General features: G+C 44.2%; 1 protein-coding gene across 1 annotated transcript in view; it reads left to right on the top strand.

Annotated features, from left to right (window-relative positions):
- HHIPL1 (HHIP like 1) overlaps positions 1 to 15,405 on the top strand; it is a 42,539-nt gene that overhangs the window by 13,300 nt on the left and 13,834 nt on the right. Inside the window, exons 3-4 of the mRNA XM_054969864.1 lie at positions 8,966 to 9,109; positions 14,515 to 14,843. Of these exons, the coding sequence (XP_054825839.1) occupies positions 8,966 to 9,109; positions 14,515 to 14,843 (473 nt within the window). The remainder of the gene's footprint in view (positions 1 to 8,965; positions 9,110 to 14,514; positions 14,844 to 15,405) is intronic.

Genomic DNA, 15,405 nt, shown 5'->3' with positions numbered 1-15,405 from the left:
AGCCTCGCTACAAGTGACATCTTTCACGCGAAGGGCACTTGATCATTTTCGCAAGTCTTTCTGGGTACTGAAGTTCCTCTCCCACACCCCTTTTCCTTCTGTTCCTTCCCCTCTCTGTTAGCACGGCTGCCTGAAGAGACGGAGAAAGCCTACGACAGCAGCGTTTGCAAATCGTCTTGCTGGGGGGGTGGGGAATGCTCTAGAGAAAGCTGACATGTCGGTGAAGTCCTCCCCTCTCTGTTAGAACTGTTAGGATCGCTGCCTTAAAAGTCAGAGAAAGCCTGCGTTTGCAAATCGTTTCTCCAGTCGCAAGCCTGCTCTCAATGATTTTTTGGGTCAGGCAGCTGCAACTTTCTTAGCTTTCACCAGAGCATCCCCCCCCTCCCTGAGCAAGACGATTTGCAAAGTTGCATGGCCTTTGTCTATATTCAAACAGAGATCATCCACTAACACTACTAGCGCTGTCTGTGTCCCATGCCATGGTCTGAATCCAGACTGGAAAGGGTCTAGAGTGCTTGAGTTTTCCAAGAAGATCTGGAGTTGGTTAGTTACTGCTCTCTCAATCACTTTGCCCAGAAAGGGGCATATTAGAGACTAGGCAATAATTAACCACATCAGTTTTGTCTAGGGATAGTCTTTTAATTAGTGGACGGATAACTGCCTGTTTGAGCAGCTAGGGGAAGGAGCCCTGAGTTAGCAATTGATTTACAATAGATCTCAGTGGTTCACTTATGTGATCTTTACTTGATTTTAGCAACCAAGAAGGGCAAGGATCAAGCACATAAGTAGTGGCTTTCATAGATGCTGGGATCCTGTTAAGGTCTGTCATTGTAATTGGTTCAAAGCAGTCCAGATGTAGGCCAGGTGGTGTATTAAGCATTTCTCCTATCTTGTTGGCATTGTAGCTAGCATCTAGATCATGCTGTTTTATCAGCAAAAAACTTAGCAAAGGCCTCACATCTAATTGTCTGTTCTTAGGACTGTAAAGGTTCAGATTTAGGGGTTAGAAGGTGTCTGAATATCCTGAACAATTGGAATGGTCGTGAACTAGCCGATGCAATGGTTGCTGAGAAATGTTTCTTTGCCACTTTCATTTCCACTTCATAGATCCTCCAATGTGTTCTGTAGCAAGCTCTATCAGCTTCTGTGCGAGTTTTTCGCCAGCATCTTTCTAGATATCTTCTGGCCCTCCTCAGGTCAGCCAGCTCCATGGTAAACCATGGTGCTGGCTTCCTTCCCAAGGGCCAGAGGAGTTGACAAGGAGCAACGGTGTCAACAGCCTCAAGGAGCTTTGTGTTCCATGCTCCTACAGCATGGAGCATGTGTCTGGAATTCTAAAATCCCCCAAGGTATTTTGGAATCTGGAAGGGTCTATAAACCTTTGTGGGCGAATCATTTTAACTGGACCTCCCATTTTGAGGGGTGTTGGGGCTATAGTCACTTTTGCTCTCAGCAGATGATAGTCTGACCGTGGTTCAGGCCGAATTTCCAATGTTGAGTCAAGGTTTTCCTTCAAAGGCTCAATGTAAAATATTAAGTCTAAGGTGTGACCTCTTTCATGTGTAGGGCCTGACACTATTTAAGAGAGTCCCATGGTTCCCAGGAAAAATATAAATTCCTGAGCCGGGCCTGACTTTGAACACTCAGCATGGATGTTGAAGTCTCCCAGAACAATAAGTCTAGGTGTCTCCAACACCATGGCCGTTTCCAGACGGCTTACCTTCTGCTGCTCCATGCCGCAACGTTGCGGCTCGTCCTGGGGCGAACGTGAAATATCGCGTGAGTTTTGTGCGATGTTGCGCAAAACTCGTGCGAGAAAATGCAATATTTCGCGTTTTCCCCGGCACGAGCTGCAACGTTGGGGCATGGAGCGGCAGAAGGTAAGCCATCTGGAAACGGCCCATGTCTACTAGCAGCTCTGCCAACTCAGAAAGGCTGCTTATGAGGAAGCTGGGTGTTCTGTATTCAAGTAGGATACCCAGTCTATCTTTAATTCCCAGAGACAGGAACATGCAGTCACTACCCGCTATAGCTTGTACTGGAGAGCTGTGGAAATTGGAGGACTCATGAAGAATAATAGCAACCCCTCCACCTCAGCTACCATAGCAAGGTTGGTATAGGACTGCATAGCCAGGGGGAGTTAGTTGGGATAGACACACACTGTCATTTTCCTGCAGCCATGTCTCTGTTAGGCAAGCCACATCAATTTTCTCTTCCTGCAACATCCCAGCAATGCATGCAACTTTATTCCTGACAGATCTGGTATTGCATAGTATTAGTGTAGCAGGTGTGTGTGTGTGGGGGGGGGGAAGTGGCCCTATTGTCAGCAGGTGGAATGATAAGTTATGGAACTGTTGAAATGTATGTTGCATTTGCTAGTGGCTTCAGCGAGGTAGATGAGTCAGGGAGTGGGTTCAGATAACCCTATGCAGATCCTTCCTCCTGCTCCAAGCTCCTTGCAGCATGCATGTTAGGATCATGACAGGCTTTTTGAACATTGATGCACACATGCACCATTTGTTTGCATTATCCTCCAAGTCTGAGATCCCAGTAAATTACATGGCTTAGGGAGTGCACTTTTCTTTCCTTTCAATAACTGTGACTGTTGCAAACTGCACACACATGTTATCATCGAATGATGTATATGTTGCAATATGTATCTGAATGCTGGTGAATGACAACATTCTTATGTCAGCGCTGACAATCTCCTAAAAGTTGAGTGAATGCCCCAGAAACTCCTGTAAAACTAACAAGTGGGGATGTGTCTATGTATTTTGTTAAAATAAAAGTTTTTTATTTTTACTAGAATGGGATATGTCTATGTATTTTAAATGTTCCCAGAGATTGTCAGCATTCATGTGTGCATTTCAACGTTCAACAAATCCTGTTCTGTATGTGAACTGCAGCTGCTGCATTGGGTTTCCCCCAGTTAGAATGCCATAACCCTTTTTGAAATGGAAAAGGAACACTGAATGACTTCTGCTTTAATTTTCTGCACGGGGGTGTGTGTCGTTAGAGAGAAATGTTGCTTGCTTGTTCTGCATTGCTGAAGTGATTGCATTCATTCTTAATTTTACAGCACTGGAAGAAATTGAGTTAAACAAAAAAGCATGTTTGTCTGAAAGTTGACATGGGTGTCTGGGGTCCACAACCCAGCTCCTGGACTTACTTGGAGAAAAGGACGGGAGACCCCCGGGAGACATCTGCCCAGCTGTTTCCACAGGCACTTGTCCAGGGGGCTGGAACAGCCACAGCCCCCCAGCAGCAGACCCAGGGGGCTGGAACAGCCACAGCCCCCCAGCAGCAGAGTCAGGGGACCCAGAGGCTCCAGGGAAGGCAACACAGTAGCAAGTGTGGGAGGGGAAGAGCCAGAGGGGGAAGCCTGCCAGGGAAGGGCAGCCACACCCAGCTCCAAGGAACAGGCAGCCCAGATGTCGGCTGGAAGGGCACCTCATGAGCAGAGACAGCCAAGCCGCAGCACCTGGAAAGGCCCTGCCAGCCCAGTCCTGCAGGGAAAGTTAAAGGAGAATGAGGGAGGGAGAGAAGAAGGCACACCTAGAGGAAGCCTCAGCTGGGACACCTTTACATTCAGCCCCACCCTGCTAGAGAGGCAGGGAAGGCGGGAGGAGTTAATGAAAGAGAAGGAACACTTGAGAGCAGACACAGCTGGGCAGCCTCAGAAGAGAGAAGGAGCTTGGAAGGAAGGGCGGAGGCAGCCAAGGGAAACCCTATAAAAGCTGGCTCAGGAGAGCATTCAGGGTGGGTTGATTGAGTAGGTGATGGAGCAGAGCGAGAGCAGAGGCAAGGAGGAGAGTTGATAAGTTGATGGAGGAGGAGGAGGAGGAGATGGCGGAGGTCAAAGGGGATGAGTGGCGCAGGTTGAGCAGGCCAGCGAGTGGACTGAGAGGGAGTCAGGGTGATGTATACCGCCCCTCCTTCCACAGAGCAGGGTCCTGCAGCATCCCTGGCACCCCTTTGACGTCAGGGCTGGCTATGCCAGGGCCCCACCCAGCAGTGGCCGTTGCAAGCCCTGACAGTGGGGAGCAATTCTAAGCATGTCTACTCAGAAGTAAATAAGATAAATAATAGAAATAACACTTCCATCTATTTGTATTTGTTTACTTTTAATTGTGGACTATTTGTTATCTCTTAAAACACAGTGATCACTTCATAGCTAGATTAAGACGGTCCATCTCGTTTCAAGTCTGTGTCTGAAAGAACAGACTGATGATTATTTCTTTGTAATAATCAGTGTCTTTGGACAAAATAAATATCAAATATTAGCTTTCTATCTGCTATGTATGTAACCCTGAGTGAGTCAGTCATGAGGTTCTGTTTTCTCCAAGAGAAAAATGCTGTAGTGGTTAAAGACTATGCTCTGTGAGACCCAGGTTTGAATCCTCACTCTGCTGAGAGACCTTGGGCCAGTCACGCACTCTTGGCTTAGCCAACCTCACAGGGTTGTTCTAAGGATAAAATGGAGGAGAGGGGGAAAAATGTAAGCTCCTTGGGTCCCCATTAGGAAAAAAGCAGGGTATAAATCAAGTGAGTAAGTATTCATCATAATGAATGCCTTCATCATGATAAGTATTTAACACACCAATTAAAAAAGAGCTTTATTTTGTTGGGTGTTCAAAATCAGAGGTTTGCTTTGGTTAGAAATGCTAAATTCATTGAACTAGAAAGTAGGAATAATTGAGGTTTGCTGTTGAAGACCATAGTTAGCAGAAGTACAGTGCAGTCCTAAACAGAGTTCATTCTTTTTTAAGTCTTTTGAAGTCAGTGGGCTTAGATACTTAGGTTACAATTCACAAAAACAATTTTGTAGTTTAAAGTTATACGCTGGCTCAATCCCAACCACGTCTGTGTAGAAGTTAATCATCCTAGTGCTAATAGGTCTTTCAAGGATGCATGTTTAGGATTGCCATCTTAATAGAACAGCTACAGGAAAAAAGTACTGTATCAGTATCAGAACATAAATGTGTCCTTTTCTGAATTGGTCTGGTGATCCACTGAGGTTTTTTTTTAAAAAAATTGCTCAAAAACCCTAGATTGGAAATTGCGGTGGCTAGTGCTGGGATGTTGGGATGGAATTAGAGTCCTAAGAAAACATGGCAGCTCATTAGATGAGATTCTGCTAACTGAGCTCCATATTAGAGTTTCCAAAGGATTTTCTCTCCCGGTTCACATCAGTTAATGATCCTGAGGATTTCCCCCTCCCGTTTTCTGCAACATGTGGTTTGGCTTGCTTGGTTTCAGACATCTGGGTGTGTTTACTAAACTGTTCTATGTCTGCAGACACCTTTGGCATGGTGCCTTTTGCTTACTCCAAAGTTCCCTCTGCCTTTAATACACTATATACACTATAATCTGGGTAATATGAGTTGATCTACAGTAGAGTTCTTGGGTGAAGGCTCGTACCCCATTTTCCTTCAAGCCCTGTGGTAGTATCAACTGAAGGAGATTGTGCAAGTCACAATTACTACAGACTTTCTCCAGATAGTGAAAAGTTTTGCACATCAGCTAGTACTTTGTTATTTGGCTTTTTAATTGCCTCCTGTGCTTTTTAGTTTGGCTCATCACTGTGCATCAGCATTGGAGCTTTGTGTGCTGCTCCTTGAGCTGGTGCAGAGTGCCATTGTTGTCATTCAGAAAGCAGGGATAATGGGATGCATAAAAATTTAACAACAAACAAATATGCTCATTAGCTTGTTAAGGGAGATTGGCACAGCGGAAAGTGCTTTTTCCTTCCCATTGGATGGTTCAGTGGGACACAAGTGCCCAGGAAGCAAGAAGGGAGGGGACAGGGACTAGGAAGCAGGCGAGGATAGCAGCTGAAATGTGGTATATAGCTGGGTGAGCAGCAGCAGCCTTACGTGAACAAATGAAGGTGCCTTATTCTGAGTCAGACCGCTGCTCTTTCAAGGTCAGCATTTTCTATTCTGACTGGCACCAGCTCTCCAGGTTCTCAAGCAGAAGTCTTTCACATCACCTATTCCTTTAGCTGGAGATGCCTGGGATTGAACCTGAAACCTTCAGCATCCTAAGCAGATGCTCTGTCACTGAGCCAGGTGGAAATAGGCTTCCCTGGGAAGCTTGGACTGGAAGTAGTGCTGCACTGTGCAAAGGAGAAGTGGATATAAATGAGAACCTGCTGAAACAGGGTAAGAGTCAAGAGCGGTAGCTGAGCGGCTGTTCACTTGTTACCTCTGAGCAGTCCTTCCTTCATTGCATGTGTTCTCAGAATACAAGCGGGAAAAAAGCAACATTAGGAGTGGCCTTCCTGATCTTTTTTGCTGAACCGTCTGTCCTCCTGTCTGGGGCATGGGGAGATTCAGACCAGCGGGGTCATCTTAGTTTGGTTGTACTTGGGGAGGGCCCAGACATTTGGCTCTTAGCTTGGGCACAGAATTATGGCATTTGGGAATGACTTACATCAACTTCAATCAAAGCAGGTAATGATGGAGCTTTAAGCTGTCATTAGTAGATGCTTTGGAAAATTGTGAGTATGTGGAGTAGGCGGGGGATGAATTTATGTGCATCTCCTTAACACAGTCTGAGTTGGTCATACTTGTAAAAATGCCCATTGCAAAATAAAGAGAAGAGTGACATCTGGTTTTGCAATTCTAAAATGGGAAGAATAGACCAATTGAGGGTTTTTTCTACAAATGGGAACGACCAGAATATAAGTTTCTCCATGGCTCACTGTGTGTTTTGCATGATTATTAAGGAAAGGCAGTTTTGTCTGAACACTTCAGATGTTGCTTTCTTCAGATTTCCTACAAAACCATTATTTGTCTTACTGCTTTGAAAAATCCTTTGGAGAGTTAATGGAGAAATATGGCACCCAGTGTCTCATTCACCTCCTGTTCAGACAACTCCATAAGGGTACAGCTGATGAGCTGAAATACATAGGAAAAGGGCAAAAATTGGGGCTAGGATTGGAATGACCCCAGCTTTATCCTCATTATGTTCATGTGCTTATTGCTTATTTCTAGCCCATATGCTGTAGTTTTTGTATTTCATAAAGAACACTTCCTGTCCTGGGGCCCAGGGAGTGATCTGGGAACACATGATGCTATAAAATTGCTGAAGCTTCAGCAGTTGCAGACTTGACCAGTGACCTGGATACAGACTACTGGGAGCTCTTCGGAAGATCTGCATAGAGTTATAATTGTATAGACTGTTTCTTATACTTTTCCAAAAGTTCTTTTATGGAAAGGAAATCTGGGTTTTAGGCAAACTATATTTGGTGACTTGGGTGACATGTTTTGTAGGGCACCTCCAAACTAATCTAGCTTTGGGTGGGGATCAAATGGCATATTTTGGTAAACTGTCATTGTATTCAAGTAGATCAAAACATGGAAGACCTGCAATTCCTTGAATTCTGCATGGTCTTCTCAAGCAAAATAAGGACTTTGACATGAATAGCCACCCCTCTTGACTTTGAGGTGCCTGCAGCTTGGAATTGTTGAGCCCACCGTTGTGATTTAAAGGCAGGGGACATTAGGTTAGGATCCGAGAGACCCAGGTTCAGATCCCTGCCGTGGAAGCTTGCTGGGTGACCTTGGGACAGTCATGCTTTTTCAGACAGCCCTACATCACAGGGTGGTTGTTCTAAGGATAAAGTGGGGGAGAGGAGAATGATGTAGTGAGCTGCTTTAAGTCCCTGTTGGTGAGAAAAGCAACTGTTTCTGTAAGACTTTTAGGGAGCACCTCAGCACTGTTTCACTCCTAACCTGGGAGCAGTGCAAGGGAACTGGGAATTGATGGCCCAGCCCTTGATATGATTGTACTGGGCCAAAGGAAGTGGTGTCCTGGTAGAAGATTAAACTGGATGGAGTAGCAATATCTGGATCTCCTTCATCTTGAACCATCACTGCCATACCCACTTACACTGCAATCCTAAGAAGAGTTACTCTAGTCTAAGCTCATTGATTTCAATGAGCTTAGATTGGAGTAACTCTACTTAGGATTGTACTGTTAATCTGAAGCAAGCCAATGTCTTTTGCTGGAACTGAATGCCCTTACGAACTTGTGCATGCTTGCCGCCAAGATGCATTTCCCAGCTGTTGCCTTGACCCCTCAATTTTCTCTGCAACAGTGACATGGCCTTGCAAGGCAGGCTTCTGGCATGCCAATTGAACCACCTGGGTGCCTGTGCTTTGGGCCTCACTGTTTCAAGCAGCCAGTGCTTTGACAGCTCACTTGAGTAGAGCCAAACAGCTCGCGCTGGCCCCTCAACTTGTCCAATTGGCTGACGGGCTGTGTTGTTTACACAGCTTGCTTCTAACCCTGAGCAACTGGAGTATCCTTTGGAAATGGATACCTACCTTTTTTCAGGGCACTTCTGCTCTTGCTACGCTCCGTGGCACAGTACTGGGAGAATGGAAAACTCCTTCATACATTCCCCTAAGTACAGCCCATATATTGTCATTTGGTTTGGAATATTGGATCAATGTGTTTTTATCATAAACTCAGAAGTGTCTGCCTGCTCTGTTTCAGATTTTTGTTATACTCCTCCCTGAATGCAATAAAACCATCTCTTTTTGGAAAATAAAACAGGAGTCCTGTGGCACCTGTAAGGCCAACAAAATTTAAGCTTTTGTGTAAGTCAGAGCTTACTTCAGATGCAAGAAGTTTCCATCCACAGTTAAGCAGAAGTATTTATATTCAAGGCTGTAGATAACTGAAAGGTTTGGGGAGAGAGCTGTAAAAGAGAGGCTGGTTTAAAGCAATATCCAGCCCTTTTTGAAGGATTGGACAGGCATTGTGGCTTTATGCCCTTAGGATATAATGAAGAAGAATAGTGTTTTCTTTACTACAGAGCCTAAACATTGACTTGTATAATATCGGCATACGTTCCATGTTTAATGCAAATTTGTTATTTAAGACTCTGTGTCTGTGCGTGTTGCTGTTGCTAATATTTTAGTTCTAAGATTCTGTTTCTTCTCTTTTCCCCCAGGATAATTCTGGAGATAGATGAACCAGCTTCAAATCATAACGGAGGAGAACTACTGTTTGGAGACGATGGCTATCTTTATATCTTCACTGGAGATGGGGGGATGGCTGGTGATCCATTTGGGACTTTTGGAAATGCTCAAAACAAGTAAGGAGTCTGACATTCGTTTCTGGTTTGTTTGTTTGTTTGCAGGTGGACTGTATCTTCTGTGTTGCCTGTGTGTAGAAAAGTGAGACCAGGCTCAGTAGCAGCATAGTGTCATATAGTCAGACTATGCAGTACAAGGGTAAAGCGTGCTCTCATACAGCGGGGATTTGTGAAATGTCTCCAAAGTTTGGGAGTTCCTGGGCAGTTCATGCAAAACACAGTGCCTTTGTTTCAGAATGCCAAAGCTATAAATGCCAACAGTCTGGGGCCCAGAGACCTAAAGGAGCATCCCATCCCATATGAGCCTACTCACCAAGTTCAATATTTATCAGAGGATCTGCTTTGTGCCTCTGCACTTTTACAGGCTAGGGAGAGGTGAGTTCTATAGACGAGGCCCACTCTGTAGTGGTGCCCAGGCTCCGGAACTTACAGAAGTTAGCTTGGCACCCAGTTAATAGACTTTTAGGTTCCAAGAAAAGCCAGTATTCTTCTCCCGGGCCTTTTAGATCCCTTGCCCTTATTTTTTCTATTAGCGGTTTATAAGTTTTTCTGCTTTTATCCAGTTGCAGGATTTTTTACAAAGCATTCCGAGTGTATAGCCAATGCTTTTTAATTGCTTTACTGCATTTTTGCCTGTTTTTGCTGCTGTTTTGTGTTGTGTTTTGGAATTTTTATTTGCTGTTTTTTAGAATTTTTATATCACAGATATTTATATGGAGAGGTAGGGTATCAGTGCTTTAAATAATTTTGCCACCGGCACCTAACACTGTTTGGCCTCCCTATCTGAGGTAAACTTCTTTGATTATTGCATGACTACTTCAGGCCACAGCCATGAAGACACCTTTAATCCTTTATAAGGCCATTTGCTTGGTTGGTTCAGTACTGCCTTCTTCAGCTGGCTCCAGTTAGGCAGGCTGGAAGTGACTTTGCCATGATGGATACCATTTCACTCGAAACATTGGCACGGAACAGAGGTGATTGGTGGGAGGTACTCCTGAAGCGGGTCTGTTGTATTCTTGAGGGGTTCAGGATGCCCAGTGACTATTGCTGTGCAGTATGTGTGGTGTAGCTGGGCAAGTGTGGGTTAGAATATTGCACTAGGAACAGGGAAACATGGGTTCAAGTCCCCTTTTGACTCATTCAGTTTTGCATCATTTGCAAAAAGCCAGGAGAGTGGGGGCTGTCCTGACCTTCTCAGGCAGGCCATTCCACAGGGTAGGGGCCACCACAGAGAGAGCCCGTGTATGGGCTGCTGATTTCGCCCATGTGCAGGGTGGCACCTGCAGGAGACCCTGTTCAGATGAGCAAAGCTGTCGTGGAGGAACATGGGGAGGGCGGTAGTCCCGTAGGTAAGTTTAGTCTGGATCCAACCCAGCGTCCCTTCCCAAACTTCACAAGGTGACAACCTGAACAGCCATAGTATTGCTAATCAAGCCTGCATTGTTAGTTGGGCTGCAACATTTGCTTCTTGGACTTCCTGGTGGATTTTTTATGTTTTGTGCGTACTAAAAAAAATTACGTGAATTGTTAGCAGCATGCTCATCACTGTGATATGTAGGGTAACATGTGAAGGGCTGTATATCATTGGATCCGTGGTGCCTTATCAGGGTTGTTGGGCTCCCCCTCCCCCGCTTGCTGTTCTCAGAACCATCCCTTTCTTTTCCACCTGGTAGAACGGCAGGCATTCTTTTGCATAGAAGAGAGTAAAAAGGTGTTTTCAGGGGCGCTGCTGGTGGGGGAGCAAAGCTTGCTTCCTGCCCTTCATGACCCCACTGTTTTGGCAAGAGACAGGTCGTGCCCTCCCCAGCTCTCTCCCAAATTGCAACCCATTTGCTTTGTCCCACAGAATTCAATGGGAGCTGTTTAGTATGATTGATATCATCCCAATCCCTTCCTCTCTAAATTCAGCCGCTACCCCCCATGAAGCTAGAATGTGAAAGACCATTCATCCCCCATAAAGGCACTACACAAGTTTCAAACTTGTCCCTGAAGATGCTAGAGATGGAAATGTTTGGCTTTTATTTTATTTGGCACAACCCACTGGTAACTTCTTCTGCATGAACTCCATTGAAATGGTAAGAGCTGGTATAGTGTAGTGGTTAAGTAGTCGCATTGTGATGCAGCACTTTGCTAGTTTGAATCTCACTACTCAAGCAACACCACACAACAAGTGGTCTTTAGTAAGCCGTGCCCCAGGTATATTGTGGGGATAATAACGCTAACTGTACTGGCTGTGCCGTAATCTGTCCAAAACAGCGGTATGCAAATGAACTGTTGTTGTTATTCCAAGATCCTAGTTAAGCTCATGTGCAGTTATAGTTCATTTCAATGTAATTTGCAGAGGAAACATCCTGGTGGATTGTGCCTTCACATTCAAGGGCAATTGTTGAAATGACTGATACTCTGAATAGAGATTGCTTTGCTGGCAGCTTGACACTCATCCACTTGAGTTGTTGGCCTGTGAAGCTTTTTAACTCTAAACCACTAGTTTCAGTCTGCCAGATGGTTGACCGCGGAAACACATATCTTGGGGAAAGCTGCTCAATAGTCCCTTTGAAGGAAGATGGTCTTCTTCCAAGTACTGGAGTATGAATTTCCAGAATAAACAGACCTCAGCTTGGTAGTTTCTCTAGAAAGCTCAGTGGTGACATGGGCAAATCGTCTGAACAAAATGAATGGCTCCCCACACCCCACCCCGCCAATGTGATCCCATTCATTGGTTCTAACTGATGTGTGTCTGTGGGGAAGTGTGTGTTTCATGCTACCTGTTCTTGGGATAAACAAACATAGTCATCCTGCATTTCCCCCCACCTGATACTTCTTTTGAGAAAGACAGACACATTTATTTATGAATTACTGTATTTCCATCCTGCTACATTCCAGTGACTTAAGTGAATAGCAAAATGTTAACAATGGGTATTGAAAATGTATAATGAAAAGGGTGAGATGAAATGTATCCAACAAAAAAATGCATTTGTACACTTTAGCCAGCGTGGAGTAGTGGCTAGAGTGTTGGACTGGGATCTTCTAATACTTTCTTTGCCATGGAACTTTTGCTGGGTGAATTTGGGCCATTTATAAAGTAGCATACCCTGCAGCTGTGGACAAGTTTACATCGAAACCACATAGTGTAGCATCCAGACAAGAATAAAAGAACATGAAAGACACTGCAGACTTGGCCAACCTGAAAAATCAGCAGTGGCTGAACATAGCCTAACTCAAACAAGACACAGGATCTTATTCCAGGACATTAAAATACTGGACAACACATCCAACTACTTTGTCAGATTGCACAGGGAAGCCATCGAAATTCATAATCATAAGCACAATTTCAACAGGAAAGAAGAGGGTTTTAAGAATGAACAGGGCATGGTTTCCAGTCCAGAAAAACACGAGACTAACAAAATACTCTACATCTTACAATAGCCCTGCAGATAAGATTAGCATATCAACCACCAATCCATATGCAAAAGAACCTCCTCAGGATACAGTGAAGGTTCCCCTCATTAGCATTCCACACCCTGGGAAGCTCTTACAGGATGACTCAGCCCAAACCCACCTTCCTGAGTAGATATAAATTACCTGCTAACATCTTCTCCACACATTGACACTGAGAGATCTCTGTCTTTCGGTGCTACACCTCTAAAGATGCCAGTCACAGCTCCTGGCGAAATGTCAGAAACTATAATGCCAAGACCACGGCCATACAGCTCAGAAAATCTTCAACAGCCAATTGCAGCCTAACCTTCCTCACAGGGTTGTTGTGAGAATAAAATGGAGGAATGATGTAAGCTGTGTTGAGTCTCCATTTGAGAAAAAGATGGATTATGTGAAGTAAATAAATTAGCCAGTCATCCAATCTATTCTGGTGATGGTCTATTGGGCTTGTTGTTTCTTATTTCTTCCCAAATGTTAGCATTTTTACCTTGTTTTTTTCATTAATGAGATTTTTGTTTGTGGCAGTCTCTGCTCATAACAACAACAACTGCGCTTATATACCATAGACAGATTAGTGCCTCATCAAGAGTGGTGAAGATTTGGGTTATTATTGTCCCCACAATACAGCTGGGGCCGAGAGGAGTGGCTTACCCAAGACCACTGACTGAGTTCATGGCAGTAGTGGGATTTGAACCAGTAGAGTGCTGATTTGCAGCCTAACCACTGTGCTACAGCAGCTCTCTCATGAAAAACCTCACAAGTATTTTTCAAAAAATTATTCCTTCAAGCTGTGATTTATTAAGACTGGATGCTTAACCAAAGTTTTGCCCAACTACAGACTGATGTTAGCATTTCAGGGTGGATGGAACTAGGATTTTGAGAAAATAATTGCTTACCAGCGTTGATTTGGAATGTATAGGATTTTTTTTGAACTATGCTCTTCTGAAAATGGGAATAGAGTGGTATGGCATTGAAGTCTGGCTATGAAATCATTTGTTCTGGCTTCTTAAAATGTCATTTAATTATGATTTAGGTTTCAATGTCAGACTTAAAAAAAATTAAGTTCTGTGCTTAACAGTTGAAGCCAGGATTCAACATTGCCTGTCTGATTGTAGCTGAAATGCAACTGTGCTGTCTTGCACACTGTACGATTTTGTGTATCCAGCTTGATCTTTCTTTCTATGGTTGATTGGATTTTATCTATATTTTTGTATTTTTATCTATATTTTTTCTATAAATTTACATATTTACAGACATGCAGTTTTATATTGTATTCAGTGTATTGTTTTATGTTGAAGAATAGCAAACTAGGAAAATAAAAGTTTATGGCTGGCTCAGTTGCCATCATGTAAGGAAGAGCAGGCAACAGAGATTTTCAGTCATTCTCTTGTTGTTACTATAAATTGGTAACACTGGCTTACTGGCACAGTTCCCTTGAAAGGGGTAAATCACCCAGCCTGGTCTTCCATTGCCTAATCAGTCCCACATGCAGCATAGAGAAGATCCCCTTTTACGGTCCACACAAGGAATCCCAGTTTGTAGGATTTTTTAAAAAAATGCTTGCCACATCTGTTCCCTCCTCCCATTGTTTAGTAGTATTTCTTGTACTTCTCAAAGCCTAGAAACAGAAACTAATGTAGATGAACGCCCAAGAAGTCTTAAGAAGCAACTGTGTTTATCATCTGGAATATGTTGGGAGAATCAGTGTGGTATAGTGGTTAGTGTGTCAGACTAGACTGGAGAGTCTTGTGTTGAAATCCCAACTCTGCTGTGAAGCTCACTGGCTGACTTTGAGCCAATTGCTCTTTGTCACCTGCAGCTCTCTCTCATGACTTGTGAGGATGAGTTGGAGGAAAGAGTCACGTGAGCCACTCTGAGCTCCCTGAAGGAAGGATGAAATAAAAATGTATGGCATAGAAATCAATAGATTAACAGGATGCTTTTTCTGTGTTTTGTGTGCCCTACAGGTCAACGCTCCTTGGCAAAGTGCTCCGGATCAATGTAGACAATAACGACCGCGGGCCTCTCTACCGGATTCCTCCTGACAATCCTTTTGTTAACGATCCTGAAGCTCGACCTGAAGTCTATGCTTACGGAGCGAGGAATATGTGGCGCTGCTCTTTTGATAGGGGTGACCCCAACACAAAGGAAGGGAAAGGCCGGCTTTTTTGCGGTGATGTAGGGCAAAATAAATTTGAGGAAATTGACCTTGTGGAGAAAGGGAAAAATTACGGCTGGAGAGCAAGAGAAGGGTTCAGTTGTTACGACAAAAAGCTCTGCACCAATTCCTCATTAGGTAATTATGTGTTCTGAATAAATGGACTGCATAATGGATTGTTTTTATGACGGCGCTGCCATTATTAGCTTGTATGCATGACAATGTGAGTGCTTATTTGTAAACATCTCTTTTGAACTTAGAACAAGGCCTGTACAAATTATGACTTCCCAAGCTGGGCGCAGTCCACCAGCTGCGTTTGGGGGGCCCACAAGGGGTTTTTGTAAGCCTCCCATTTCAACCGCCTGCGTGAGCCTGCAAAAACAGGTGACTATTGAGCAACTGGCAGAGCATCATAATCAGTGAATCAGAAGTCGTAGACTTAGCTTAGACTTTCCACTCAAAGTGTTCAGCCAGAAGGGAACCTGAGTTGCAGAATACATTGAAAGATGATGGCTGCTTTTTAAATTATGTGAAGAATAAGCAGTGGAAAATGAAGCTGGGCTCTTGCGCTGCCCCTGCTGTTTCATTTCTTAGCCAAATGTCCTGCTAATGATGGCCCAGGGTGCCAGCTTTTCATAGCAGTTGCTTTACGGGTTGAACAAATACGCCGAAGGCACAGTGTCAGCTCTGCTGTACAAAT

This window comes from Eublepharis macularius, chromosome 2 (assembly GCF_028583425.1).
Source record: "Eublepharis macularius isolate TG4126 chromosome 2, MPM_Emac_v1.0, whole genome shotgun sequence".
Classification (NCBI taxonomy): Eukaryota; Metazoa; Chordata; class Lepidosauria; order Squamata; family Eublepharidae; genus Eublepharis; species Eublepharis macularius.
This window is presented reverse-complemented; position numbering and strand designations above follow the sequence as displayed.